Source organism: Zootoca vivipara, chromosome 3, assembly GCF_963506605.1.
Source record: "Zootoca vivipara chromosome 3, rZooViv1.1, whole genome shotgun sequence".
In the NCBI taxonomy this organism is placed as follows: domain Eukaryota; kingdom Metazoa; phylum Chordata; class Lepidosauria; order Squamata; family Lacertidae; genus Zootoca; species Zootoca vivipara.
The window spans coordinates 102,399,891-102,427,381 of record NC_083278.1 but is presented as its reverse complement, the minus strand read 5'-3'; the positions used below and the strand labels follow the sequence as shown (position 1 = coordinate 102,427,381).

Below are 27,491 nucleotides of genomic sequence, written 5' to 3'. Positions count from 1 at the left end.
AAGTTATGAAGTTTAACCATTCTTCTTTACCTAAGAACACTGGGATGATTAACATCCTTGCACAACTCTAATCCCCAGGGACAGAACTCACTTGAACAGTGATTCCTTAAGTATGTAGGACTGATATGCCTCCAGTCACTAATTATCTCCATTTTTCGCTGCAGCCAGGAAGCAAACTCAGCTCTGCATCTATATGGGACGCACGCCTGTGCATACCCGCCAACTCCCAGATTGAAAAATACGGGATCAGTAGCGGTGCGGCACCGGAAGTCGCTTCTACGCATCTCCAGAGATGCATAGAAGCGACTTCCGGTGCCGGCCCTGCCCTATTTCCAGTGCCCGGACATGGGCAGAGCGGCACCCGAAATCGGTTCTGGGAGCCTCCCTAGCCGGCAGGAGCTGCGTTGAAAATCTGGGGGAATTATGGGATATTTCACCATTCAGGATAACAGCGGGAAACGGCTTTAAAAACGGGGGTTTCCCGTGAAAAACGGGAGACTTGGCTGCTATGCTCCTGGGCCTATTTTTTAAACCTTGCTTTCTCTTGCTGATATTATATCATAAACCACTGCATGATACTCTTGTTTTGTTTGCTGTTCCAAACTTTTCTCTCGTCTTCTGCCGCTTGGCAGTGCTGACATTCTCAACTTTGAATACTTTACTTCTCATTTGGAGAGAAACTTTGGAAGGCGGTGTGAAGAGAAGCTTGGACATAAATGATCCAATGCACCAATCCCACTCTTCCCAGGGATTTTTTTTGTGGTGAGGAGCAGGCCTGGTAGGGAAAGGCTAATTGTTCAACTTCCTGGCTAACCCAACACACCCCTGTCTGGAGTTTCTCCAGTCCAACCCCATAGATTGGGAGTGTGAACAAGAGGGCTACCCTCAAACCATCTGATGAGCCTCCAGCAGCAGGCACGTTCTACCTCAAATCCAGGAGGAGCGAGGAATGGCGGGGGGGGGGCGCGGAAAGGTGTCTCTGGACAAACTTGACAGCTGAAAGCTGGTGGCTCCGACTGAGCCGTTGGCGAGGAGTTGCTTCTCCGTCCCGCGTGCCCCCTCACTTAGTTGGATCCCGGTACCTCTTTGCTCCTTAGGTAGAGAAGAGAAAAAAAGAAAGAAAGAAAGAAAAAGATTTACGATCATTTCATTTCATATACGTACTATATGTTATGGTACATCCCCGCCCGTCGGTGCACGTGCAGATCCTGCCTCCAAGACCGACGCACGCCTACTTGTGAGTAAAAAAAAGAACGAACTTGGTGGGCTTACTCGCGAGTAAACATGCAGGGCTTTCCTCCCCACTCCCCTTGGATCCAGCAGTCTCTCAGCTGCTGAGCCCCCCGGGGATATTTCCTACCGTCTGCCCCCGGGCCCCGGCTCCTTGTCTCTCTTGCTCAATCCACGCTCTCCTGCCTTGCCTCCCTCCTTCCCAGGCTGCTGCCGCTGCCCCGCCTCCTCTTTGCTCGGGGAGAAGCGCCGCCCTCCTTTCCCTTTAAGAGCTGCGCCTCCGAGTGACGTCTCCGCGAACGCAGCTCTTTTGGAATGTATGCAAACGAACCCTCGCCCGCCCCGTCCAACGGCGAGGCGAGCCCGGCCCCCGCCAGCCAACGGCGCGCGGGCGCCGCTGAGGGGTCGGCCAATAGATGCAAAGCGCCGGCTCGCACCATATAAGGAGCGCCCTCGCCATAAAAGGCAACATTGTATCGCTTTATATGGGGAGAAAGGCAGCGCGGCAGGAGGAGGAGGCGGAGGGAGCGAGGGGGCGCCCCGGGCCGGCGCGGGTCCTGCGTGGAGCGTGAGCAAGAGGCTCGCGAGGCAGGAAGGCGGGCGAAAGCAGCGGCGGCGGCAGGGCAGAGCAGAGCGAGAGCACGGAGGGGGCCGGGCCGAGCCTGCCGGCTCCGGGGCCCATGGCAGGGCCGGCCTGACCCGACGCGTCCGTCCCACACTGGCGCTTAGAGGAGGAGGAGGCGGCGGTACCATGTTACCCAGCGGGGCCGGGAACGGCGCTGCCGCCCTGCCCCGGAGCTCGGTCATGGGCATGGCGAGGACGTCCTCGGGCCGGCCGGGCGCGGGGCTCCCCCGCGGGGCGAACGGCGGCGGCGGCGCTGCCTCTTCTGCTTCCGCGGCGGCGGCTTCTGCGGGAGTGCGCGGCCCCGGCAACGGGACGGGCCCTCCTAGCGGCCCTGGGGCGGCCGCGGGTCGCTTCGAGCGCGACCGGGACTTGGGGGCGGCCGTGGCGGCGGCGGCGGCGAGCGACAGCGAAGGCAACTCGGAGTCTGGCGAGGAGGAAGAGCTGGTGGGCGACCGGCGCGGCGTGAAGCGGACTTTGGGCGACATGGAGCTCGGGGTGGTGGTGGGGGGGCCCGAGGCGGCGGCCGTGGCGGCGGCGGCTGCAGCGGCGGCGGCGGGGGGCTACGGCGGGGCGAGCGGCGCCGTCAGCGGCGCCAAGCCGGGCAAGAAGACCCGCGGCCGCGTCAAGATCAAGATGGAATTCATCGACAACAAGCTGCGGAGATACACCACGTTCAGCAAGAGGAAGACGGGCATCATGAAAAAGGTACTCGGGGAGCGGGGTTGGAGGGCAGAGCGCGTGCAAGGAAAGCGGGGCGGGGGGTTATTTCTGGATAATAGGGGTCCTTGGCTGCTTCTCTGCCTGTAGAAAGGGAATCGAGGGGAGGGCGCTCTTGACATGCTCGGAAGCACCGTTGTCTCAGGTGCACGTGCTCCGCCGGAGCGCCCCAAGTCGGCCTGTCAATGCACGCGTTGGCTTTGGAGAGAGCAGCCTCAGGGCTGGCTGGGTCTTGGGCAATTGACACCGGAAGGGGAGCCAGCCGTGGGCCTAGCCAGCCAGCCTCAGCACCGGAAAGGCACGCCCCGCTCTGGCCCGGATTCAGCTCGAGGGAGGCCGCCCCCCCCCGCCGTTGCGGGAGCCCTTCACTTCGAAATGCATCGCGGAAAGGGGGAAATGCAGCGGATGACTCGCCTCGGATGTTTTACCAGTCCGGGTTGCGTTCGGGTTGAAAGGTCGGGGCGAATCCGTTGCAGCATCCTCGGGGGAGAAAGGTGTGCCTGTGTTTTGCAACCCCACCCCCCTCGCGAGCCTGCAAATAAGTAGGCAAACTTCGTCCCTTACTTACCTTGTGCAGAAGCCCCATTGAGTTCAGTGGGGCTGGGCTTGCAACATGCACGCGGCACGCGTTAGTTTGGGTGTGCTGGGTGTTTGCTTCCCTGTAAAGTGGCAGTGGGTGGAACTGACAGGCTAACCGAGAGCCTTGAACTAAACAAAACTCCAGCCAGTGCCCTGGTGAGTTTCCTCTGCTGATCCCTCTAGTTTTGAGGGCAAGAATCACAGTGCCATCCTGTGCTTGTCTACTCAGAAGCATGTCCTATAGAATTAAATAGGGATCGCTCCCCATTGTGTACAGAGTTGAGCCTCTGTTGGGAACTGAGTCTGCAATCCTAAACTAGGGAGTAAGCCCCCGTTAACCACAGTGAGACATACAGCCAAGTAGACCCACAAAGGTTTGTTTTGTGGGTGATTTAGTTTTGACTCGGGGATAAGGAACTTGTGGTCTTTCAGATGAGGGTGGACTTTGATTTCCATCGATCCCAGCCCATTGCCAGGGTTCAGAGACTATGGATTCCCCATCCCTGATTTTAAAGCTTGATTAAATGTTAGGGCTCCTTCTTGAGACAGGCTTGCCCCTTAATGTGTTTTTTAAAAAAACTGTCTTCCTGTTTAGGGACAGAATTAAAAGTTATTAGAATCATATAGAGTTGGGTCATGTGTAGACCCTGAAATTGAGGCTCACACTCTACCTACTGAGCTACCTCTCTCGAGCTTAAAAAATGATTTGTTAGCTACTATGGGTAAGATTCATCTAACAAACCCTGAAAACAGAAGCCCTACACAGGGACTCCCGCTTGTGCAGTGGGGCTATCCCTGCCCCCCATGTGTCCCTGAAATTGGCTGGACAATGTGTGGGTTAGCAGAGAGGGATTGCACCATCTGGTAATTATTCCCTTTGCTTTTAAATCTGGGTTTTAGGGTTAGCAGAATCATTTTCTTCTCGTTCCCTTCAGGGTGGCACGGTTCTCCCCGTTCACTGCAGTGTTTTATCTGAATTTGTATAGGACGCTGCAAGAGCAATCGCAAGCAACTCGGGTTTCGAAAAAGGCAGATAAGGATGGGGCCATAGTTTTATAAAATTATGCATGCATCATGCAATACTAGATCCTGGGACCACCCAGTTAAAACTGGATGTTGGAAGAGTCGGGGTGAGCAAGAGAAAGTTCAACTATGAAATTCTCTCTTACAAGGTGTAATGATGGACACCAACTTGGGTGGCTTTAAAAGAGAGTTAGAGAAACTCGTGGAAGTTAACGCTACTAGCCACAAGGCCTTATGTTTTGGCTCCACTGTCAGAAACGACATGCCTTTGAATACCATTTGCTGAGAATCACAGGTGGGGAGAATGCTGTTCCGCTAATGTCTTGCTTGCAGGCTTCCCCACAGGCATCTGGCCGGCTGCTGTGAGAAACAGGATGCTGGACTAGCGATGGGCCTTTGGACTAATCTAGCTGAGATCTTCTCATCTTGGTTGCTGGACTAGGCTTTAAGCAGTCCAAACAACCTATAGCAGTCCCAAATTGTGGCATGTTGTGAAGATTTGGCAGTTGTATTGTGCCATAAGCTTATGTCACAATTCAGTTTCCAGTCTTTAAGGTAACCCTGAGACTCTTGGTTGTGTTAAAACCCATCAACACCGCCTGCTCTTTTTCAGGGAGGTATTATGATGTTCGAGGTATCAATACCAGACTTTAAAAAACCCAGTGGTGCAGAACTTTCCATATTGGTTAATATTCTCTCACTCCTTCTGTTCCTCCATCTTTGTCAACACACACAGAAATCATTGATGCAATAATAGTGATTTGCACCATTATAGCTAAGTCCTTACATATATTGGCTTACGGTGCTATAACTTTGTTGCCTGGGGGAGATGCTTATTTTCCCCAGGTGAGTCATAGGCTTGTTTGCTACAATGTTGCTGGGCAGGCCAAAGAAAAGGATGCAGGATGCACCAAGGGCTCGTATGGTTGCTGTGCCATTTGGGCCTCGTAGGGTGGAAGACAGGGAGGCCAGAAGTAGGTGGAGCTAGAGTCAGGGATGCAGCCAACTCATTCTACCTTTGCCCCCGTTCTCCTCCCCTGCGGCTGCCAGACTGGTGACTGGGAGTGGCCGCTGGGACCATATAACAGGGGATCTACATTGGCTCCCAGCACAATCCAAAGTGTTGGTGCTGACCTTTAAAGCCCTAAACAGCCTCAGCCCTGTATACCTGAATGAGTGTCCCCACTTGCATCGTTCAGCCTGAACACTGAGGTCCAGCTCCGAGGGCCTTCTGGCCATTCCCTCCCTTGCGAGAAGTGAAGTTATGGGGAACCAGGCAGAGGGCCTTCTCGGTAGTAGCACCCTCCCATCAGATGTCAAGGGGAAAAGGGGGTGTGCTGAGGCTGTTTCTAGAATTCACTATTTAGGATTACAGTTGAAGGCGTTTGAGAACGCATCATTCAGCCCCCTTCTGGAAGCTATGCAGGTCCGGATGGGAGCTCCATGTTGACTACCTCAGGTTTCACGGTGGAAGAAAGGCCGGATATAACTGTGCATAAAATAAAATCGCAGCTTGCTTTATTTTTGATCAACAACTCCACAGTATATACAGTGGAACCTCAGTTTATGAACACCTCGGTTTACGAATTTTCGGTTTACGAACGCCACGGACCAATCTGGAACGGATTAATTCACTTTCCATTACATTCAATGGGAAAGTTCGCTTCAGTTTATGAACACTTCAGTTTATGAACAGACTTCCGGAACCAATTGTGTTCATAAACCGAGGTACCACTGTATAGCAAAGTTCCAACATCCTGCATGTGTTTTAAGTGTTTTGAACATGTTCCCACTCCTAGAGCCCCGTCCCAAGTATTAGATATCTTTACCTGAGCTGCAAAATATAATTTTTTAAAAAGGCAAACGGTACACACCCATAGAAACACCATGTGCAAGTACACCTATTCCTAAACCACTCAACCAGTTGCTCAAAGAGAATGACAATTGTTCCCTTCCCTGCCTTTTAAGGGGGAGGAACAATGCTATTTGGCCAGAACTGCCATAAACCCTGACCATTGGGATTGGTAGGAGTTGGTTCAGTACAAAGAGTTGAAAAGTAAACTCCACCATCTCTTATTTTAAAGCACGGATGTGGGACTTACGGCTTTCCAAATGTTCACCTCCCGCTCCTACCAGCCCCCAGTCAGCATGGCCATTGGAAGGTATGCTCCAGCAATAACTTTAGGTTAGCAAACTGTAGCCTAGGAAGGTGGGTCACAGATTTTCAGAGGCACCCTGAAGCCATCACCCCCAAAGTTGTTTGGAAGTTGATAAGTTAGGTAACTGGTGTGTTTCAGCAGCTTGGGTGTCCATGCCCTAACTTACGGTAATGGTGAATGTCTCCTGATGAGCAATGATTAGGAAACAGTGACAAATCTCCAAAAGGGAGTGGTATCTTGTTGCCTGAAATCTGTAAGTGATTTGCTGCAGCTCCTTTCTCTGTGTTTCTTTCTCTCTCTCTCTCGCATATAATTGTAGTTTCTGAGCATAAGACTCGAGCTGCATCAGATCAAGACTTAATCTCATCCAGCATCCTGTCGCACCTCTTCCACCAGTGGTCATATCCAGGCACACCCTAGCAGCAGCCTCCCCTTCTCCCCCCCCATTGATAACCTAGAGCAGTGTTTCCCAACCAGTGTGCCTCCAGATGTTTTGGGACTACAACTCCCATCATCCCTAGCTAGCAAGACCAGTGGTCAGGAATGATGGGAGTTGTAGTCCCAAAACATCTGGAGGCACACTGGTTGGGAAACACTGACCTAGAGGGCTCCATTCAGCTACTATGATTGACAGAGTACAGTCATACCTCGGTTTAAGTACGCCTCAGTTTGAGTACTTTCAGTTTAAGTTCTCCGTGGACCGTCTGGAACGGATTAATCCACTTTCCATTACTTTCAATGGGAAAGTTCGCTTCAGGTTAAGTACGCTTCAGGTTAAGTACAGACTTCCGGAACCAATTGTGTACTTAAACCGAGGTACCACTGTAATGCCTAAAGCATTGCTGCCTCTACTTTCCCACCTTTCTGACCTACTTTCCCACCGCAGGGGTGGTATTCAGCTGTTTTACTCAGAGCAGACCTGTTGAAAATAATGGCCCTAGAGTAGCCATGCCTGTGAATTTTCAGTGAGTGTACTCGGAGTAAAACGTAGTTGTGTTAATTTTAAATGACAAAAGAAAACTACACACAAAAGGTAGAACACCAGTAAGATAAAACTAGCAGACCCATAGTACAAAACATCTCTTCTTTTTAAAAAAGCTAAAAGTTGAACAGATTTTTCTGGGTTCCTAAATGCTAACAGTGGAGATGCTGCGTGGACATGTCTGGGCAGGATGTTCAGGAAATGGGGCAGCATCACAGGCAAGGTGCAATCCCAGGAGTGTCTTTTGTGATTCAGGAACAGTTGGTCATTCAGATACTCTGACCCCAAGTTGTTACAGGCCAAAGCCAGTATGTAGATCTTTTGATTTGTGCTCATTACCATGATTCAGTTCAGACATATCTTGACTTAAGCTGAGTTATGCTTGAGCCTTCTGCCAGCACCTGCCGCCCCCTTTCCTCCTCCATTCGCTGTGATTGAAGGCTTGCCAGGTGAATTAATTATACCTGAGCTGGGAAACTACAGTTACAGGAACAGAGGAAGTGACCTTATCCATGGAGTCAGACCACTGGTCCGTCTAGCTCAGTTTTGTCCATACACTGACTCTCCAGGGTTTCAGGCAGGTAACATCCTCAGCTCTACCTGGAGATGCTGATGGTTGAACCTGCGACCTTCTGCACGCAAGGCAGGTGCTCTGCAGCTTGGCTTCAGAGCTTCCTCGATTGGAACAAACCAGAATCCTGGCCCATGGTTTGTAGTTGGTTTAAGATCTTGGTTTGTTCTGGTAATTGTAGTTTCCTAATAGGATTGACTAACTTGGAAAATCTGAGTCACGTGTGGTGGAAGGGGTCACTGGCTTCAGGCACATGAACACCCTATTAAGTCGAAATATGTCTACACCAGACCAGTGAATCCCTGTTTATAATCTGACCACTGTGTTCAGCTCCGGTGAAAGTTTTGGAACAATCGTCGGAGGCAGCTTCATCGTACACATGGACGCTCAGGTTGTGAACGTGATCCGTGCGGGAGACATGTTCACAACCCGCGTCTGCGCATGCGCTGGTCTTGATTTAGTGTTTCTGCACATGCACGCGCGCCGAAACCCGAATTGTACTGTTCCGGTACTTCCGGGTTTGGTGCAAAGCGCAACATGAAAACACACAACCTGAAGTGACTGTAATCCAAGGTATGACTGTAGTCCAGAGTTGGGCTCCCAGTTCTATCATCCCTGGTTTCTGACCAGGGAATTGGAGCCAATGAAATCTACAGGTTCCTCATCCCTGTAGTAGTTTGAATCTGGGTGTTACTGACATTGGGGTAATTGTGGCATGGTGTTTTCATTCCAAGAAAAGGGGTATCTGTTGGATCCCTTTTGAAGCCAGTGAAAGCAGCTTTGTGGCACGGATGCCCCTGAGCTTTCTGTAGTCAAAGCTGGATCTGACCACCCCTGAAAGCTGTTAGACCTGACTCTTCCAAGATGGACGGCACAATGTCCCAAATGCTGCACACCACATCTCGTCTGTACTGAGCTTCGGTTTGTTCGTCCTCATCTAACACATTGCTGTATCCACGGACTCAATATGCACTTCCTCCATAGCCAGTTAACTCATTCTGGAGTGGGTAGGTGCATTGCAGAACAGGAGCTGGGCTCTTTTGCCCTCCAGCCACTGGCTTTCATCCTCTCCTCTTTTCTCCTCTCCTGAGTAAATGGCAGAATTTAGGCCAGTACCCTTGGGCCAAATGTGTTGTGTGGTTGCAGGCCCTTTGCACACGCCACCGTTGCCATTTGAGAAGCTCTCCAACAGCTGGTCTTGCCTTCCCCCCGAGTCGCTGCTGTGAAATGAAGCCCGGAGCAGCTGTTTGCCATTGGGACAAAGTTGAAGAAAGGCTCTGTTCCCTCCCTCAGCTGTCCCGCTTTCTGGTTGTGGCCATGGCCATAGAGCGGACTGGAGCACTCTGCCGCTCTCTGCTGTGTGTTGCCAGCAGTCTGGCCAAACAAGAATTCAAAGGGGGCCGGGAAGCTGCAATCCAGCTCTGCGTGTGAAGGTCTGCCTAAGGTCCGGGGCAAGGGGCTGCGGGAGCAGCTGCAGCTCCCAGGACTGGGATGCCACACATCCTCTTGACTTGCACCTGTAGAGTTGGCCTGCGTAGCTCAGAGCCTGTTGAGTCAAACACAGCCTAACAGCTGATGGGTACATAGAAAGCTGCCATCAAGTAGAGTCGGATCATGGTTCCATCTACCTCTGCATTGCCTACACTGGCCGGCAGCAACTCTTCAGGGTTTCAAACGGGACCCTCTGAGCCCTATCTGGAGAAGTCGGGGATCGAACCTGTGACCTGCATGCAAAGGCAAGGCCCTGAGCTTGATTCAAACTCCTAGATTTGCTGTGTGCCCTGGAACAGCAGGGGGTGGTGGGGTGAAAAACATGGCTCCCGGATTCTGCTGATCTCTCTTTCAGGACTTGTTTCCCAACAACGCCTGATGTTTCAAAGCGATGCCCGAAGGGGCTTCTACAAGTGAGAGAGATGAGCAGAACCTGCACCCTTGTCCGTATCATTATTTGGCTTTGTTGTTCTGTGTTTATTTTATCTATTTATAAGAGCATTGCCCTGCTGCGACGGAAACGTCACTCGCAAGTAATGCTCTGAGGGCCTGGGCCCAGGCATAGCGATAACCCTTAGGGCAGAACATCAGCTTCTATGCATTGCAGAATAAGCAGCAAGCAGTGGCGCTGTGGGTTAAACTACAGAGTCTAGGCTCGCTGATCAGAAGGTCGGCGATTCGAATCCCTGCACGGGGTGAGCTCCCGTTGATCAGTCCCAGCTCCTGCCAACCTAGCAGTTCAAAAGCACGTCAAAGTGCAAGTAGATAAATAGGTACCGCAACAGCGGTAAGGTTTCCATGTGCTGCTCTGGTTCGCCAGAAGCGGCTTTGTCATGCTGGCCACATGACCCGGAAGCTGTATGCCGGCTCCCTTGGCCAATAACACGAGCTGAGCGCCGCAACCACAGAGTCGTCCGTGACTGGACCTAATGTTCAGGGGTACCTTTAACTACCTTTTGTTTAGACACGGAGTTGCATTGAGTTTGTGGGATTATGAATGTGCATGCACAAACGTGCACTTTGCTCTTAAAAAAACCAAAAAACCTCTTAGAAGTGACTAGATGGTCTTGGGCCATCATTTCAGGAGAACTTTGAGTGGCTGCTCAGTGTGAAGTAGCCTAGTTGTGCAGCCAGGTAGATCTCGCCATACTAACTTGCTGTCCTCCAGGCATTCCTTGGCTTGCCCCTGCTCTGGTTGTGACTTTGTGTCACCGAGATGATCTTTGGAGTGTTGCTGCTATAGAGGGCAGTTCAGCAAGCAGTGCACGAAAGCAGGACTGTAATGACCTTTTCACGGGTTTACACTTTTAAGGCACTCCCCCCCCCCCCGCCCCTTTTATGGAATTACTCTGCCAAGATCTGCAGCTAACTCTGCTAGTTTTCTGTAGCTCAAGGCATTCATCGACTCCAGCCTGATGCTTTGTCTATTAAGCTGTTTGCAAGAGAAGCAGTGACAATGATAATGAAATTAGAGGCTTCAACTGCTGAGCACATCTTGCTTTCTCCATGTTTGGGGACTTCTTTGTATATATTTTGCGTTGTTTCTGGGCGGATGCCTTTATGCGTTTGTCAACCGGGATGCGGGTTTGAAAGCCGGTCTTCTGACTGCCGCCTATTAGTGCTCCTTGTCCCATTTTATTCTTTGGTAGGGTAACAGCAGTTGAATTTTGGTAAAATCCTCATAGAGATCTTGAGGCTGCTGAAATGGTTCAGTTGGGGGTCAAGTGGTGTTATATGTATGCTGCGGGGAGTTGCCACTTAAGCAAACTGTTTGCTGCAATTACCCTTTGCTGGACGGAATATGTGATTTATACCCTGTTCTTTGTGCAAAAAAACAAAGAACCTGCATTTTCCCAGTGTTGTATTCTCACTTGAACACCCAGTTTGTTTTGCTCTATAGGAGACAAGCTGTTCTTGCATTTCAGCCCTGGTGCTCTGGAGCAAGAGGAACGTGAGCAAATACAATTTGGTGGGATGCGTGGATGTACGATGGTCTGCATTTACTGCTGGACGCCAGCCCTTGCCAACCTGGTGCCCTCCAGATGTTTTGAACTATAACTCCTATCATTCCCAGCTAACATATGTGTGCTGGCCAAGGCTGATGGGAGATGCAGTCCAAGACATCTGGAGGACACCATGTTGGCAAGGACGGCTGTGAGTTAATTAAAATGGGGGTGGAGAACTTTGACCCTTCCATATGTGGTTGGACCAAATAATATGCTCCTGCATCCTCTTCTCTTCATGGCCAACCAGATGCCTATAGGAAACCCACAAGCAGGACCTGAGCACAAGAACACTCTCCCCTCCTGTGGTTTCTAGCAACTGATATTCAGAAGCATTACTGCCTCCAACCATGGAGGCAGATCATAGCCATCATGGGAAGTAACCATTGATTGCCTTTGTCCTTCATGAACTTGTCTAAGTTGGTGACCATCGCTCCCCCCCTATGGGAGCAAATTCCATAGCTTCACTCTCTCCTGTGCAAATAAATACTTCATTTCGTCCATTCTGAATCTTCCAACAGAAGGTCCAGAAATTCTAGTGTTTTGAGAGGGAGAAAGTCTCCTCTACCTCTGTGCTGTGCGTAATTTTAAAAATGTCTGCCATGCTGCCTCTTCCTCTGAACTGAAAACATCCTAAATGCAGCAATCGTTCTTCAAATTGGAGTCGCTCCACCCCCTTGGAACATATTGGTCCCTCTTCTCCGAACCCTTTTTGATATCCTGAGGCAAGGCGACCAGACACACAGTAACTCCCACCATTGGCCACGCTGCCTGGGACTGGCGGGAGTTTGGAGTCCAATAGCATTTGGAGGGCTGCACATTCCCCACCGCTCAGGGGATAAAGGATAGCTCTGTGGACAACTATTGGTAGGCATGAGAGACAAAAAGGACCTCATTGCTGTACTTCTGAACACCAGAAGGGCTCTCTTCCTCATGCCCTCCTTGTGAGACTCCACAAGGCACCTATCTGTCTACAGCTTCCTGGACTAAGAATCAGAGAATCATAGGGACTCTGAGGAAGGGACTCTGAGGATCATCTAGGCAACCTAAGGCCCGGAGGCCAGATGTGGCCCAATCACCTTCTAAATCCGGCCCGCGGACAGTCTGGGAATCAGCGTGTTTTTACATGAGTAGAATGTGTCCTTTTATTTAAAATGCACCTCTGGGTTATTTGTGGGGCTTGCCTGGTGTTTTTACATGAGTAGAATGTCTGCTTTTATTTAAAATGCACCTCTGGGTTACAGTGGTACCTCGTAAGACGAATGCCTCGCGCAACGAAAAACTCGCAAGACGAAAGCATTTTGCGATGTATTTGGTGACTCGCAAGACAAAGTTTTCTATGGCCGTGCTTCGCAAGACGATTTTTTTGGACGGCTTTTTGTTTGTTTTGTTTTTTGTTTTTGCCGCGGCAAACCGCGCTTCACGAGACGAAATTACCGCAAGACGAAGCAACTCGCGGAATGAATTAATTTAGTCTTGCGAGGCACCACTGTATTGGTGGGGCATAGGAATTTGTTCATATTTCCCTCCAAAAAATAGTCTGGCCCACCACATGGTCTGAGGGACAGTGGACCAGCCCATAGCTGAAAAAGGTTGCTGACCCCTGATCTAGTCCAAGCCCCTGCAATGCAGGAATGTGCCGCCATTCCTTATGGGGATCAAACCCGCAACCTTGGTGCTCTCAGCACCGCACTGTAACCAACTGAGACTAGCTGGACCTTTTGCCTCTTCCAGCATTGCTCTCCTCCTGTTCTCAGACCCAAGCTGTGCAATGGCAGGAGGAGAGCCTTAGCTGCGGGATTTGACAATTAATTGCCCGATCTGCTGCTTTTCTGCTCTCTGACCTTGTCGGTGGTGGTGGGGGTAAAGGGCACCTGCGAGGAGGCAAGTCTGCCCAGGAGGTCGGCGGGGTCTCTAAGAGAGGTCAGGCTGTGGCATATTGCTTGGTGATGACTTTGGCTGACGTTCTGACTCCGCTGACTGATGGCCTGTGCTCAACTGTCAATTGCAGTGCCGTTTCCCCCGAGTAAGTTCCTCCTCCTGTCTTTGCTGTTGTCCAGGGATGAGAAAAGCCCCCTGCAGCAAGTGACTTGGATGGAGAGCAAAGCGGTTGTTGGTCCTCACAGGAGATTATGGTTTGGTGCTGTTTCTGATTTTGGTGGTGATGGGAGGGGGGGGGGGAAGCAGTGAGCTTTTGACTCCTGATTGCAAACGGCCCAAGCACGATAACAGAGTGTTGTTTGCCTTTGCTAAGGGTTCTCTGAAGTGAGATTTCTTGCCCCCTAGTGCAGGTAGCTAGCAATGAGCGGGTTTGATAGGGTAGCGAATCGCAAGCTAACCAGTGGGGACTGTATGGAGGAGACTGGCAAATGCAGTAGGTAGAAAACCATGGCCTAATTGGATACTAATTGGAGCTTCTTTCACAAGTGAAGGAATGCTGACCATGCTTCTGAGCATATGCAAAGTAACATTCCCTCCCTGCTGTGTAATTGGAAGCAGTCCTCTGACACTTTTAGGGGGCAGGTTGCAAGATAAAACTGTGGCTTCTAGGCCTAGAGCCCCCTCCTGTTTTAGAAGGTAAATTGTGCCAAAAACTCTGTGTGTGTGTGTAGCTCTGGGTACACACACACACACACACACACATACACACACACACAAGCTGGCTTTGTGCTCTCTGGATAAGCCAAATACATAGCTGAGCAAGATGACACATATTTCTTTCTGCTTTACCCTGGATAGCAAGAATTCATGGGAGGTCTTGTTTTTGGGAACAGTGTTTTTGGATGGCCACATTGGTGCCACACCTTGTGCCAATGTGCCGGGTTGATTGTTTTCTGAGAGCCTTCCTGAAGGAGAACTCTCCAGTGCCAAGTACGCAGAATGTTGAGACTGGGACCGGGGTGTGTGCACGATATTTATAAACATGGCAAAACAGTAGATTTAGGAAAAAAGAATCCCAAACCTCTGGAAGAGTTGCGCTCCTACAGTATTAGGCCTGTGGCTTAGAAGCCAGAGCCTGGGGTAGTGGCCTGTAGAAGCCAACACTGCATGTAAGAAAGGCAGAGGCCAGGGGAACGTGCAAAACAGCTCTCCCTTAAGATACGGAACTACAATTCCCAGCAGCCCCAGCCAGCAGGATGGTGGGAATTATAGTCCAACAACATCTGGAGCCACTACGTTGGGGAAGGCTGGTATAAACAGTGCAAGCCTTAGAAAATATTAGAAGAAGAAAAAATTTTTAGGTACAATGAGAGGAAATGTTAAAATGCATGCATAATAGTCGCTGGATGCAGAAATGGGCAGAGTTCTTAAAATCAATTAAAATATATTCTTTTTTAAAGAAAAGGTCAGAGTTCTTGTCCTTTTAATAGCTGTGCACTGAACTTTCCTTTTCTGCACCATCAGTAGTGGTGCAAGAGACCTGTCCTTTTTGGCATCTGCCTACCCTAAAATACCTGGGCACCTTAGCTGACTTAATAGTTTATTCCTGTGGATGCTAGGTTACTGGAACTGGCAGGGGAAGGGGATTTGAACGGAGGAAGTAATTATCTGAGGGATAAGTTGTGTGTTCCAGATTGCTGTCTGGCTTGGGAGTTTGGGAGGAAGTGGGGAGGGTCCTTGCTCCTCAGCCGCCAGAGTCTCCCTGCAAAAGCCTCTGTTGTAACAACTGGGCTGCTGGGGTCTAGTTCAGTTTGAACTTTGCATAGCATGGGCTGCAAGGATGTCCCCGTTCTCTAGAGTGGGCTGTGGGATTGGAACAGAATGCCCAGTTGAAGAAAAAGGAACTAAAGTCGAAACAAAACCCTTAAAAATGTTACAACTCCCCATCTTCTCCAGATTGACCATTGGTCATTATGAAAACCCACTTAACGAACAAGGCCTTGCAGCACATTTGAAAGATGCTTGGGTCTTTGGAGTTTTACTGAGTGTGGCTTTGGCTGCCTGGAAGGGTCAGAAAAGATGCTGCAGTACTTTGATACAGATATACTTTGTCTGCAGTACCAGGATCATTGGCAAAAGCAGGACTTTATAATTAATAATTAATAATAATAATAATTTTTATTTATACCCCGCCCTTCCCAGTCAAGACCGGGCTCAGGGCGGCTAACAACAAATAATATCAACACAAATATAAAAGAAACATTTCAGTTAAAACAACAGAATAATACAATGTTAAAATTCAATTTTAAAATTTAAAATCTACGAATAAGATAAAACCATTATAAATAAAACCTTAGGGGAGGGTAACCGTGGGGTCAGACTGCGTCAGTCCGAAGGCCAAGCGAAACAGCTCTGTCTTGCAGGCCCTACGAAAGGATGACAAATCCCGCAGGGCCCTAGTCTCCTGGGACAGAGCGTTCCACCAGGTCGGGGCCAGTACTGAGAAGGCCCTGGTCCTGGTCGAGGCCAGCCTAGCCACCTTGTGACTCGGGATCTCCAATATGTTATTATTTGTGGACCGTAATGTCCTCTGTGGGTCATACCGGGAGAGGCGGTCCCGTAGGTACAATTAGTTGATTCCCCCCCCCTATAATATAGCAAAATGTTTCACACACATACATGTGCAATTAAACCAAGGTGTTTGGATTTAAATCCCACCACATGGAGATTCTTGTGTTAAATTGTTGGGTTTTAGCCTGATTGAATTTAAAGTTTTGCTAACTGTGCCCTTGATGAGACTCCTCGTTTCAATCGAACTTGCTTCTCTGTGGGTCTTTGCTTATTTCAGTCAGGCTTGCCACTCATTCAGTTTGTTTCCTAGAGGAAGGAGGTAACAAATAAGAACCATTGAATAACTAGAACATGTTTGCTCACAAGTGAGCAGAATCTACTAGCAGCCTGCGTTTCCAGGAGTCTAAACTCTTAACTATGCGCCGGTTCACTTGAGTAGTTACCTGCCTTGGAAATCCTCCTACTATCTGACTTGTTAGGAAATTGTAAATAAGGTATTTTGTTAGTTACAGCCTGTATTCTGATAATTTGAGAATGTTATCATGTGCCTACTAAAAGGCAGCTAACTTTTTTCATTAAAACTTTGTTGACGTAAACACATACAGAATACAATAAAAAATAATGGATATGGCAAATAAAAAGGAATGTGAAGGTAGAAAAATAGAAAGTAGAAAAATAAAACACAGATACAGAGGAGGGGTAAAAAACAACAACCAAGAAACTGCTGAAAATGCAATGCCTCATTCAGTTGTCAGATGTGAGAAGAAGGTGAGTCAATTCAGTTCTCAGTAAAACCCCTCCACATGCTTGTCTGTAGTACAGGTGGTGTAGTGGGCTGTTCAATTGAGTTAGCATAGCAGAGAAACTTATATCATCTTGAGTTAAAAAGGACAAGGCACTTGATTTTGACAAAGCACTGTACATAGATTAAAAACAAGGCAGTCTTTGCCCATGTTTTGCTTTGGCTTTCTTAACACCGGAGCTTCAAAATTGGGACTGTCAGGCAAGAGGCACTGCTATATGCTTTGGGTGGTATTAAACCAGGCTTCCTCAACCTCGGCCCTCAAGATGTTTTGAGACAACAATTCCCATCATCCCTGACCACTGGTCCTGCTAGCTTCACTCTCCAAGCACCTTCACTGGTGCTTCTGCACACCCAGAGTGTTTGGCCCCAGTCAACAAATGCTGCAATTAACTGCTCTACCAGCTAACTGAATTAATAATAATAATAATAATAATAATAATAATAATAATAATAATAATTATTATTTATACCTTGCCCATCTGGCTGGGTTTCCCCAGCCACTCTGGGCGGCTTCCAACAGAAAAATAAAACACAATAATCTATTAAACATTAAAAGCCTCCCTGAACAGGGCTGCCTTCAGATGTCTTCTAAAAGTCTGGTAGTTGTTTTCCTTTTTGACATCTGTTGGGAGGGCGTTCCACAGGGCAGGCGCCACCACCGAGAAGGCCCTCTGCCTAGTTCCCTGCAACTTGGCTTCTCACAACGAGGGAACCGCCAGAAGGCCCTCGGTGCTGGACCTCAGTGTCCGGGCAGAATGATGGAGGTGGAGACGCTCCTTCAGGTATACTGGACCGAGGCCATTTAGGGCTTTAAATTAAAACTTTCACTCCTCCTTTTTCATCAGAATTTGTGTACTGCATGGTAAGAAACCCACTAGGCAGTCTACGAAAATACAATGTTCATAATACTACAATGCCTTTCATTATATTTAAAATGTATACTGGATTTTGGTGCAATATAACATCATTGAACATATGGAAGTGCATTTTGCTGAATCGGGCCATGGTTCCAGCTAGCTCAGTATTGTCTACTCTGGCAGCGACAGAGGGCTTTGCCGCCACCTGGTACCTGACTGTTTTAAACTGGGGGTGTCAGGAATAGCATCTTCCACAAACTTACTGTTGAATTCTCCCATAACTTTGGATGAGACATATTTAGCCACTGTAGTAACAAGAAACAAAGCACAAACAACAGTTGTAAAGTTTGAACAAATCCACCTGAAGTTCTCGATGTAGAAATTCCCTTAGTTTTTCAAACTGTCCACTAACGGGTTTGCTTGTTTGTAAGATTTATTACATACCCTTCGCCTAAAGGTCCCAGAGCGAGTAGCAGCAATGCAATCAAAAACAAGTAAAAGAAGTAAACATTTTATGTGCAATTGCAGAAACAAGTAAAGCAATTCCAAGCAAAAACAGCAGAGTTTAGATTAACCAGAGGAGAAGAGGTGGGCCCTGCAAAAATGCCTTAATTGTTGAAGGGCCCAGGGTAAAGATGGGCACCTTCAGGATTAATAAATGGGACTATTCAAAGGAAGCAACAACTTGGAAAAAACATGTGTGTGAAAATGAGCAAATTGTGTGCTCATAGGCCCATCTCTTCACTCGAATCAGCTTGATGTCCTTCAGATGTTTTGGACTACAGTTCCCATAATCCTTTAGCCATGCTGGTTGGGGCTGATGGGGGTTGGAAGTCCAACAACATCTGGAAGGTTGATCATGGCCGACATAAATAGTTTGAGGGAAAGGTGTTCTTCATGATCCTTATACCTCTCTACTTTGCATATTTAATGTTTTCCCCCCAACCGCTGGGTGAATTATTCCCAGTTTAAGGATTGGTCCTCCCCACTCCTGCTATCCAAATGTAATTGCCATGCTTGAGCAAGCTGCCTCCAGGTTTCTAGCTGCCGGTTTGCTTGCTTGCTTGCTTGGTGATGTGGCTGTGTTTAAGAGGAAGAAGAATGTGCTCTTGAGTGCAGTTGACCCACCTACAGAAGGCGGCAAGCAACTCCTGTTGATTGTAATAGGTTTGACTTGCACCGTGTTCCTATATAAGCAACAGAGGCATGAGAAGCTTTTACCTTGGAATTTGAGCATACTTAATTTTGCCATGTTTGAAGAAATAGTGCATCTCAGCTACAATCAGGTATATTTAAACGAACTACTTATTTTGCTTAACGTTTTATTACAAAAAGATATAGAGTGCAGTTGCAAAACATTAACAAATCTTTGGTACTTGCCATTTTAATTTGCAAAAAAAAAAAAAGGCGTTTATGGTTCTCATTCACCCTCTTCAGGTGAAGTGCCTCGCTCAAGACCACATATTATGGCAAAAGTGGGACTTGAATCCAAAACCCTGAAAAGAGGTGTCTTGGAAGCTGTACGGAAAACATAAAACGAAGTGATGGACAAGCCAGTAGAGCAGTTGCTTGTTTAGTCTTCTGGGTTGGAGAGGTGCAAAAGCTTCTTCTTTTTAAAAATGGCTTTTTATTGAGTTTTAAATTGGTTATTCATATACATATTCTATCCACTCTTTAACATATATTATACACATACTGTATTAAAAAATCAAACAATAACAATATTTCTACAAACGTCTTTCTCTTTTCAACTGTTTTTCCTTATTGCATTTCTAATACATAATATATCTCAGGGGTGGCCAACTCCCAAGAGACTGCAATCTACTCACAGAATTAAAAACTGCCCCTTTTTTAGGGGTTCAGGTCAAAGTTGTTGAGCTTCTTTTAGGGGGAAAGGGGAACAGCCACTCACCAACAGATCGCTGTGGAAACTAACAGCCTCACTCAGTAAACTCCAGATAGGTAGCCGTGTTGGTCTGACGTAGTCGAAAAAAAATTAAAAAAAAAATCCTTCCAGTAGCACCTTAGAGACCAACTAAGTTTGTCATTGGTATGAGCTTTCGTTTGTGAAGAAGTGTGCATGCACACGAAAGCTCATACCAATGCCAAACTTAGATCTCTAAGCTGCTACTGGAAGGAATTTTTAAATTTTGTTTCAGTAAACTCCGTCTTCCGTTCTGCAGATCATGCGACAGTGGGGGGCGGGGCCAGATTCTAGTTTACCAATGGAAAGGGACCCAGGGATCGACCACGATCTACCAAAACCTCCCAGGGATCTACCAGTAGATTGCGATCGACCTGTTGGACATACCTGATATCTTATCTATCTGATCTTTACTTTGCAAAATTTAGTTGAAACATATCAGGGATTTTATTTGAGAACAATGTTTTTCTAGATAATCTTTTACACATTCCCACTCCTTTTTGATTTTTTTGGTTTGGTTGGTTCCTAATTGCCTCTGTCATGCTTGCTAATTCCAAATGCAGATACAATTGTGTTTGCCATTCTTCCTTTGTTGGTGTCCTATCCCCCTTCCGATTTCTAGCGATTAACATTCTTGCTGCTGTTGTAGCATATAGGACCACCCTTTTTCGAGAGGTGCAAGAGCTTATGCCTATCAAGTGGAGAGTTTGTTGGACTTCCGACTCTGGTTCAGATTTCAGGTGATGGGAAAGGCCTCTGCCTGAGACCTTGGGAGAGCCGCTGCCAGTCAGAGTAGGCTACATGGACAAGCTTGCTGGGTGGCTGTTTGCCAAAGTAGGCTCCCACTCTTGCCCCCTAAGTTGTTCTTGGTAAGAGAGCTGGCCTTTGTGTTTTGAAGGACTTAATTAACAAAGGAGGCAGGCCAGCCGGCTAGGCCTTGGAGGAGCTAGCTCAGCCTCGATTTGTTTTGCCATGTTTGTGAAGCCGGCGTGGTGCTGTCGGAAAGAGCAATGAGTGCCACAGATAAAGAAGAGCGACACATTTAGCAGACGCCTGATAAAAGGCACCCGACACATTGCAAGTGGGGGAAAGATGAGTTTGTGCTTCCCTCGGCCACATTCATACCATACGCACAATGCTGCTTTAAGCAGCCAGGGCTTCTTCTCCCAAAGGATTCTGGGAGCGGTCGGTGGTTAAGGGTGCTGAGAGTCATGAGGAGATCCCTGTTCTCCTCAGAGCTACAGTTGCCCGAGTGGCTTAACAGCCAATCCTCCTTCACAGGCAGCAACTCTGGGAATTGTAACTCTCGGAGGGTAACGCGAGTCTCCTAACAACTCTCGGCACCCTTAACAAACTACATCTCCCAGGATTCTTTGGGGGAAGCCACAACTGTTTAAAGTGCTATCATACTGCTTTAAACGTATGGTGTGGATGCGCCCTTGGTCAAATCAAAAGCTTTCGGTTTTGGCTGTATAGTCCTGCTGCAGAACATTATCATTGTTGTTTGATGTCATAGGACTGAGTCCTCACTCATCTCATCCTCTATAACCTTTCTATCAGATTGGGCAGTCATACTCTTGTCTTTTGACAAGATGTGCTCTCTATTTTTAAGCTTTCTTTTCCCCCTCCCTCCCTTGTTGCAGAGTATGATGCTGTCTTCGTATTTCAGGCTTTGTAGCTGAGAAAGAAGGCTAGAAAGGGGTCGGGGGGGGGGAAGGGTGCTGGACTACCTAGGCCTGATTCTGCAGGGCTCTTGAATTAGGTAACTGGCTCAAGCCACCCCCAGTTTGCTCCGGGCTGTGTCTCCAGGCCGCTGTTTTGGTTAGTGAGCTTCAGGATTCTTCTAGTGAAAAGCAAAGTGGATGCCTTCCCTCCAAAGTCCTAAGGTTTGACCATTCCTGAGCTGTTCTAATCCAGCATCACATTTTGCAGCAGCCAATAGTTGCTAGAAGGTGTATATGGTCATGTCTGGCTTCGAACATCACCCGATTTTCTGTTTCTAGTCCCTTTCCAAGCAAAACTCCTCAACCCAACTTCTGGATAGCTCAGTTGGTTAGGGTGTGGTGCTGAGATAATGCCAAGGTTGCAGGTTCAATCCCCATATGGGGAGAATTGCAGGGGGTTGGAGTAGACTAGACTCCCTTTCAGCTCTACAATTCTACAATAATATTGCATTTTAAATGAAAATTCCCCCGGAGCCCAGAGCAAGGTTCTGCGCTCAAGTGTAGCAAGCTTCCTTCTGCGGAGCCAGAATATTGATCCATTTAACCCTGTATTGTCTCTGGAAGCCACCTCTCCAGATTTCCACAAAAGCGTCTTGTCCCAGCCCCTACCTGGAGATTCCAGGGATTTGAAACTGGGATCTTCTGCATGCAAAGCAGCTGCTCTAACACTGTGCTACGGACTTTCTCTTAATGCAGTTGCGGAGTACGCACAGCCTTGATCACTGACAGGCAGCAAAAATACTAACACATCTATACCCAGGGCTTTGATTGGACGTGTAGGAAGGATAACCACAGATAATGCTGTCTTGGTGTCTTCTTGATGATAACAGAGGGTAGATGCTCACAAAGCAAGCGTCTCTTTACCCCTTTTGCCGCTGGGGCTAAGGGTGTTCAGTACATGCGTCCCCTGGAAACATTTTGGAAAACTGTTCCAAAGAGTAAGAACATGAGAAAAGGATCACTGCTGAATCAGGCCAGAGGCCCATCTGGTCCAGAACTCTGTTCTCACAGTGGGGAAACCAGTAAGCAGGATTCGGGCGCGAGAGCCCTCTCCCCATATGTGGTTTCCAGCAGCCGGTATTGAAAAGCATTGCTTCCTCTTGACCGGGGGTCAGCAAAATTTTTCAGCAGGGGGCCGGTCCACTATCTCTCAGACCTTGTGGGGGGCTGGATTATATTTGGGGGGGGGATGAACGAAGGCCCAGGGGCTGGATTTAGAAGGCAATTATGCTGGATCCAGCCCCTGGGCCTTAGTTTGCCAACCCATGCTCTTGATTATAGCCAGAGAGCAAAACCATCATGGCTAGTAGCTTGCTATTTCAGGGAAGCATTGGGAAGGTAGCAACTTGTGCAGAACCGCGTTGGATCTTCATGTGGGCATTTGGCAAATCTATATAATGTGGGCTGCGATAATAGACCACATGTGTAAAGCTGGTTTTTGCCCGTTTGTGAATACTGCTAAAACCAAGCCACACCCTCTCGCGAGAGGCTGGGCTCCCTCTCCTTGGGAACCAGGGTCTTGCGAAGGTCCGCACCTTGTTGTTGACCCTCCCCTTTTCCTCTCTACCCCACAGGCCTATGAACTCTCCACCTTAACGGGCACTCAGGTGTTGCTGCTCGTGGCCAGTGAGACAGGCCATGTCTACACGTTTGCCACGCGGAAGCTGCAGCCCATGATCACCAGCGAGACGGGGAAAGCGCTGATCCAGACATGCTTGAACTCTCCTGACTCTCCTCCTCGGTCAGACCCAACCACTGATCAGCGCATGAGCGCTACGGGCTTTGAGGAGACGGACCTCACATATCAGGTGTCCGAGTCAGATAGCAGTGGAGAAACAAAGGTATAGACACCCTTCCTTTTTCGTGCTGTGGAGGGCTTGGAGGGGTGGGGGTGGGGATTATTCCTACAGGTCTCTGGGGAGGGAAGAAGCTTTGTGCTTGCAACCATGCCTTCTACCTTGGAGAAGGTTTACCTGGGAGGATTACAGAGCACAGGTGGGCAGATTTCAGGCTTGTTGTCTACTGGTGTGTGTGTGTGTGTGTGTGTGTGTGTGTGCGCACACACACACACACCATAGTCCAAGTTTACAATCTAGAATGTAGAATTAATAAAACAGGATCCCTCTGAGCAAGTTTTGGGTATAGGAATTGGTTTTTTTAAATACAATAACTCATTTGAGCTTGCATTCATTAAAACAAAGTTCCTTTTGTGTTAAGAGTTTTACTAAAGCTTTTCATTATACAGCAAGATATAGAAAACTGATGTGAATAACAAACAGAAGCAGCTACAAAAAGTACAAATAGAATACAGAGTCCTCTCTTAAAGGTGGTGCTTAACCCTTCCTACCCACAGAAATTAATAGTAGCCCTTCCCAGCTCTCACCTGGGATCGTTATCCTCCTGGGAGACCAACATTTCCCTTCCGGTTTCTCCAAACCTTTGCTACTGTAATACACTTGGGAAGCAGTAGCCCTTGCCAATCTCTTTATTTATTTATTGCACTCACCTCCCACCTATCCTCCAAGGAGCTCAGAGTGGTTACGGTCCCTTCCCCTCCCATTTTATCCTCACAACAGCCCTGTGAGGTAGGCTAGGCCAAGAGACGATGACTGGCCCAAGGTCTCCCAGTGAGCTTCATGGATGAGAGGATTTGAACCCTGATCTCCCAGGCCAAGTCCAACACTCTTAACCACTACACTACTGCAAGTCACTCAGAGGTTTCTCAGTAGATCTCGGTATCCCCCAGCAGATCTCAGTATCCCCTGCTCAGATCTCCCATCCCCTGCTGTGGAGCTCAGTGTATGTTGCAGTACTAAAGTCTCTGTGTGGCACATTTACACCTGGAAGATGCCTCGGCTCCTTTGCTTCTGTGCACACCAGCCTGTGAATCTTGGTTCTACATCCTGAGCCATTAAAGTTAACTCCCTAGTTACAAACAAAAGTTATGGGCATTTGGAGGAATGCAACATGTTGGCTCTTCAAGAGCAGGGCATCGGGCAGGGAGTCTGGATAAATTATGGAAAAATTATGAATGTTGTGGATTTTTCCTTCTCCTATCCTAATAAAAAAAAACTTGGGATCACAATATGAAATTGCTTGGAAGCAGGCTCAGAACAGACAATTTCCCCGTGTACATAATTAGCTTTTGGAACTCATTGCAACACAATGTGGGCATGACCCTTCGACAGATCTAACCCCTTGTTGTTTTTTAATTAAGCAATGTTAGCTATTAGCCATGGTTTGCAAAACAGAGCCTCCATGCTTAGAGGCACTGTGCCCCAGGGAACAAATGGATCAGGGAGAGGCTGTCTCCTCTTAACCAAATGCTGGATGAGACACATTGCTTAGCCCCATCTAGCATGGCGGTTCATACGGTCTTCAATTCGAATGTTGACATTTGTCTCTTCCCCCAAACCTCCCAACCACCCATCCATGATTACCATTGTAGGAGAGAGGAAGAGTGGAGATGAACCTGTATTGAGGGGGACTGAGCATCTGCAGCAAGGGAGCCTGCTGTTCTCATCAATTGGCCTCCATGCTCCTTTTAGAACCTTGGAACTTCCAGGGTTCTGAGTCACGTGGGGTGCCGACTCAAGTAGCAAGAGACTTTGCCCGTCCAGCAGAGGTTCAATCCTCCCACATGGAAAGAGCCACTCCCCCCTGCGTGTGTGAATGATTTGAGAAGCTGCTGGGTCAAGCCAGTGGCCCGTCCAGATCAGCATCCTCTTCTGGCCGCCCAGGTGCCAGTGGGAAGCCTGCAAAAGCAGGACATGAGCACTAGCAACACCCTGCCCACCTGCGATTCCCAGCAGCCAGCATTCAGAAGCATTTTGTTGCTGACCGTAGAGGCAGTGCCCGGCCATCGTGGCTAGTAGCCGCAGATAGCCTTTATCCCCCCTGAGTTGTTCCAGTCCTCTTTGACCTGATGTAGCATCTCCACCCACCTTGTCCATCCACGACACTTAGGTCCAGCCCTGAGGGCCTTCTGGCGGTTCCCTCATTACAAGAAGTGAAGCTATAGGGAATCAAGCAGAGGGCCTTCTCGTTAGTGGCACCCTCCCTGTGGAACGCTCTCCTGTCAGATGTCAAGGAAATAAACGACTATCTGACTTTTAGAAAACATCTGAAGGCAGCCCTGGTTAAGGAAGTTTTTGTGTTTTTAATATTCTGCTGGGAGCCGCCTGGAGTAGCTGAAGCAGCTCTGTCAGATGGGCAGCATAGAAATAAATTATTATTAGGCCATCCAAGTTGGGGGCCATCCCGCTTCCTATGGGAGTGAGTTCTATAGTTCAACCATTTGCTGCACGAAGAAGTACTTTTTAAAACCTTCCAACGTTCAGCTTCAATAGATGTCCACCAGTCCCTTGTTGCAAGAGAGGGAGAAAACTATTCCTGTATCCTCTGCCACCATGCCATGCATAATTTCATAAGCTTCCATCGTGCCACCTCTTTACTTGCCTTTTCTCTAAACTAAAAAGTCCGAAACTCTGCAGCCTCTCCTCCTATAGGGGAGCTACTCCATGGAATAAGGCTTCAGAGAATCAGACCCCCTCCGTATTGTTATTAGTATTAGTATTATTATTATTCTGGCTTCAGTAATCTGTGTTCTTGGCAAGTCTATGGGCCAAGCCTCCTTTTGTCTGTAAAGATTCATATATAGCGTGACTCCTAGCATTCAGTTGTCTCTCCCTTACCTCCTCCTCCCTCCTTCCCTGGGACTTGAGTAGTTGTGCCCTGTCAACTCTGCTGGAGCTCTGCCGAAGTGGAAGCAGGGCTAAGCCTCGGGGCAGCACGGTCCTGGATGGGAGATTGTGGGGTGGGTTGAGGGGGTGCAGAGTAACAGGTGCTGCTTGCCTCCCTCTCCCCCCCCCCCCGGCCACCCCGTGCCCCTCTCCGAGGAGTCCTGCTTTTCGGTTATCTCTCCTTGGGCGTCTCTCTGCTTGCGCTCATTGATAAAAAATTGATTCTGCCTCCGTGGCCATATAAGGCCTGGTTTCCTTCCCCGGAGTCCCTGGCTGGGCCCCTCACATTCCTTATAAGCTGCAGCTGTCTCTTGCTTTGGTGCTGTTTTGGAAGGGGGCAGGGAGGACACGGGGAATTGAAGCACTTGGCTGAACAGACTATTCCTTCTCTCCCTCTCTCTCTCTTTCTCTGTCTGTCTCCAACCAGCTCCTCTGCTGGCTTAACTCACAGCTCGCTTCCCAGCAGCTATCGTATCAGGAGCGACAGCGCTGATAACGTGGAACAATTGCTCCCCTTCCCCCAGGAAGCTTAAAAGGTCTTGGGGCTGCTATCTGTATGACTTTACTCTGCGTTTATATAGCACCACCTTGAGACGCCAGAGTTCTTCATGCACATACATGCATCTCAGAAAATACGGAATTGTAGTATTGGAAAAGGGACCCCAGGGTCTTTTAGTCCAACCCCCTGCAGTGCAGGAATCTCAACTAAAGCATCCATGACAGATCCAACCTCTGCTTAAAAACCTCCAATGATGGAGAATCCACAGCCTCCCAAGGGAGACTGTTCCATGGTTGAACAACTCTTACTGTCTTAAAGTTCTTCCTGATGTTTAGTCGGAATCTCCTTTCTTGTAACTTGAAGCCACTGGTTCAAGTCCTACCCTCCAAAGGAGAAAACATGTTTGCTCCATCTTCCATTGCACAGCCCGTTATATATTTGAAAATGGCTATCGTATCGCTTCTCTGTCTCTTTCCCACACTAAACATTCCCAACTCTCTCAACCATTCCTCATAAAGCTTGGCTGCCTTCCTCTGTGCATGTTCCAGCATGTCGGTATCCTCCTTAAGTTGTGGTGCCCGGAACTGGACACAGGGCTCCAGGTGTGGTCTGACCAAGTCAACAATCCTCTGGACCTCACAACAATCCTGTAATGTCAGTGGCATTGTTGCTGTCCCCCCCATCCCCCACCCCCACCTCTCCAAGTGCAGATGAAAAGGTTCGGGCTGAGAAGAGTGTGTTTTGCTTGAGTCCACTTGGTGAGTTGAAGGTAGGATTCAGCCACAGATTTGCTGGCTCTCTCCCTCTTTGCTACCAGGCTTTTGGAAGCCCCTTCCACCACATAGGGAGCTAGCTGTTGGTGCAGCTAGCTCAGAATTGTCAATGGCTTTTCAGGGTTCAGGCAGGCCTTTCCCATCCCTCTTTGGAGGTGCCAGGGTTTGAACCTTCTGCATGCAATGCAGATGTCCTGCCACATGGAGACTGCCTAGGGCCAGGTCAGATAGTTTTTTATCTCTTTCCCATTTTTGACTGCTCTGGTCAGCAGCCACCCTGCAAGGGCTCTGGCAGAGGCCTTTCCCGTCATCTGCTGCCTGCTGATCCTTTTCAC

At 48.5% G+C, this 27,491-nt stretch overlaps 1 protein-coding gene and 1 long non-coding RNA gene across 3 annotated transcripts in view; one reads left to right on the top strand and one right to left on the bottom strand.

Moving 5' to 3' along the window:
* Nucleotides 1-657: 657 nt before the first annotated feature.
* On the bottom strand, nucleotides 658-1,475 carry LOC118082824 (uncharacterized). Its single transcript, XR_004692306.1, has 2 exons — nucleotides 1,361-1,475; nucleotides 658-1,092 (listed from the first exon to the last, which is right to left on the bottom strand). It is a non-coding gene; the product is annotated as an uncharacterized LOC118082824 (long non-coding RNA).
* A 301-nt stretch (nucleotides 1,476-1,776) lies between these two features.
* SRF (serum response factor) overlaps nucleotides 1,777-27,491 on the top strand; it is a 69,252-nt gene continuing 43,537 nt past the window's right edge. The window contains exons 1-2 of one of the 2 annotated variants that reach the window (XM_035111160.2): nucleotides 1,777-2,560; nucleotides 22,717-22,983. In XM_035111160.2, coding sequence (XP_034967051.2) covers nucleotides 1,982-2,560; nucleotides 22,717-22,983 — 846 coding nt within the window. In that variant the 5' untranslated portion in view covers nucleotides 1,777-1,981. The remainder of the gene's footprint in view (nucleotides 2,561-22,716; nucleotides 22,984-27,491) is intronic. The other variant, XM_035111159.2, reaches the window with a different exon arrangement.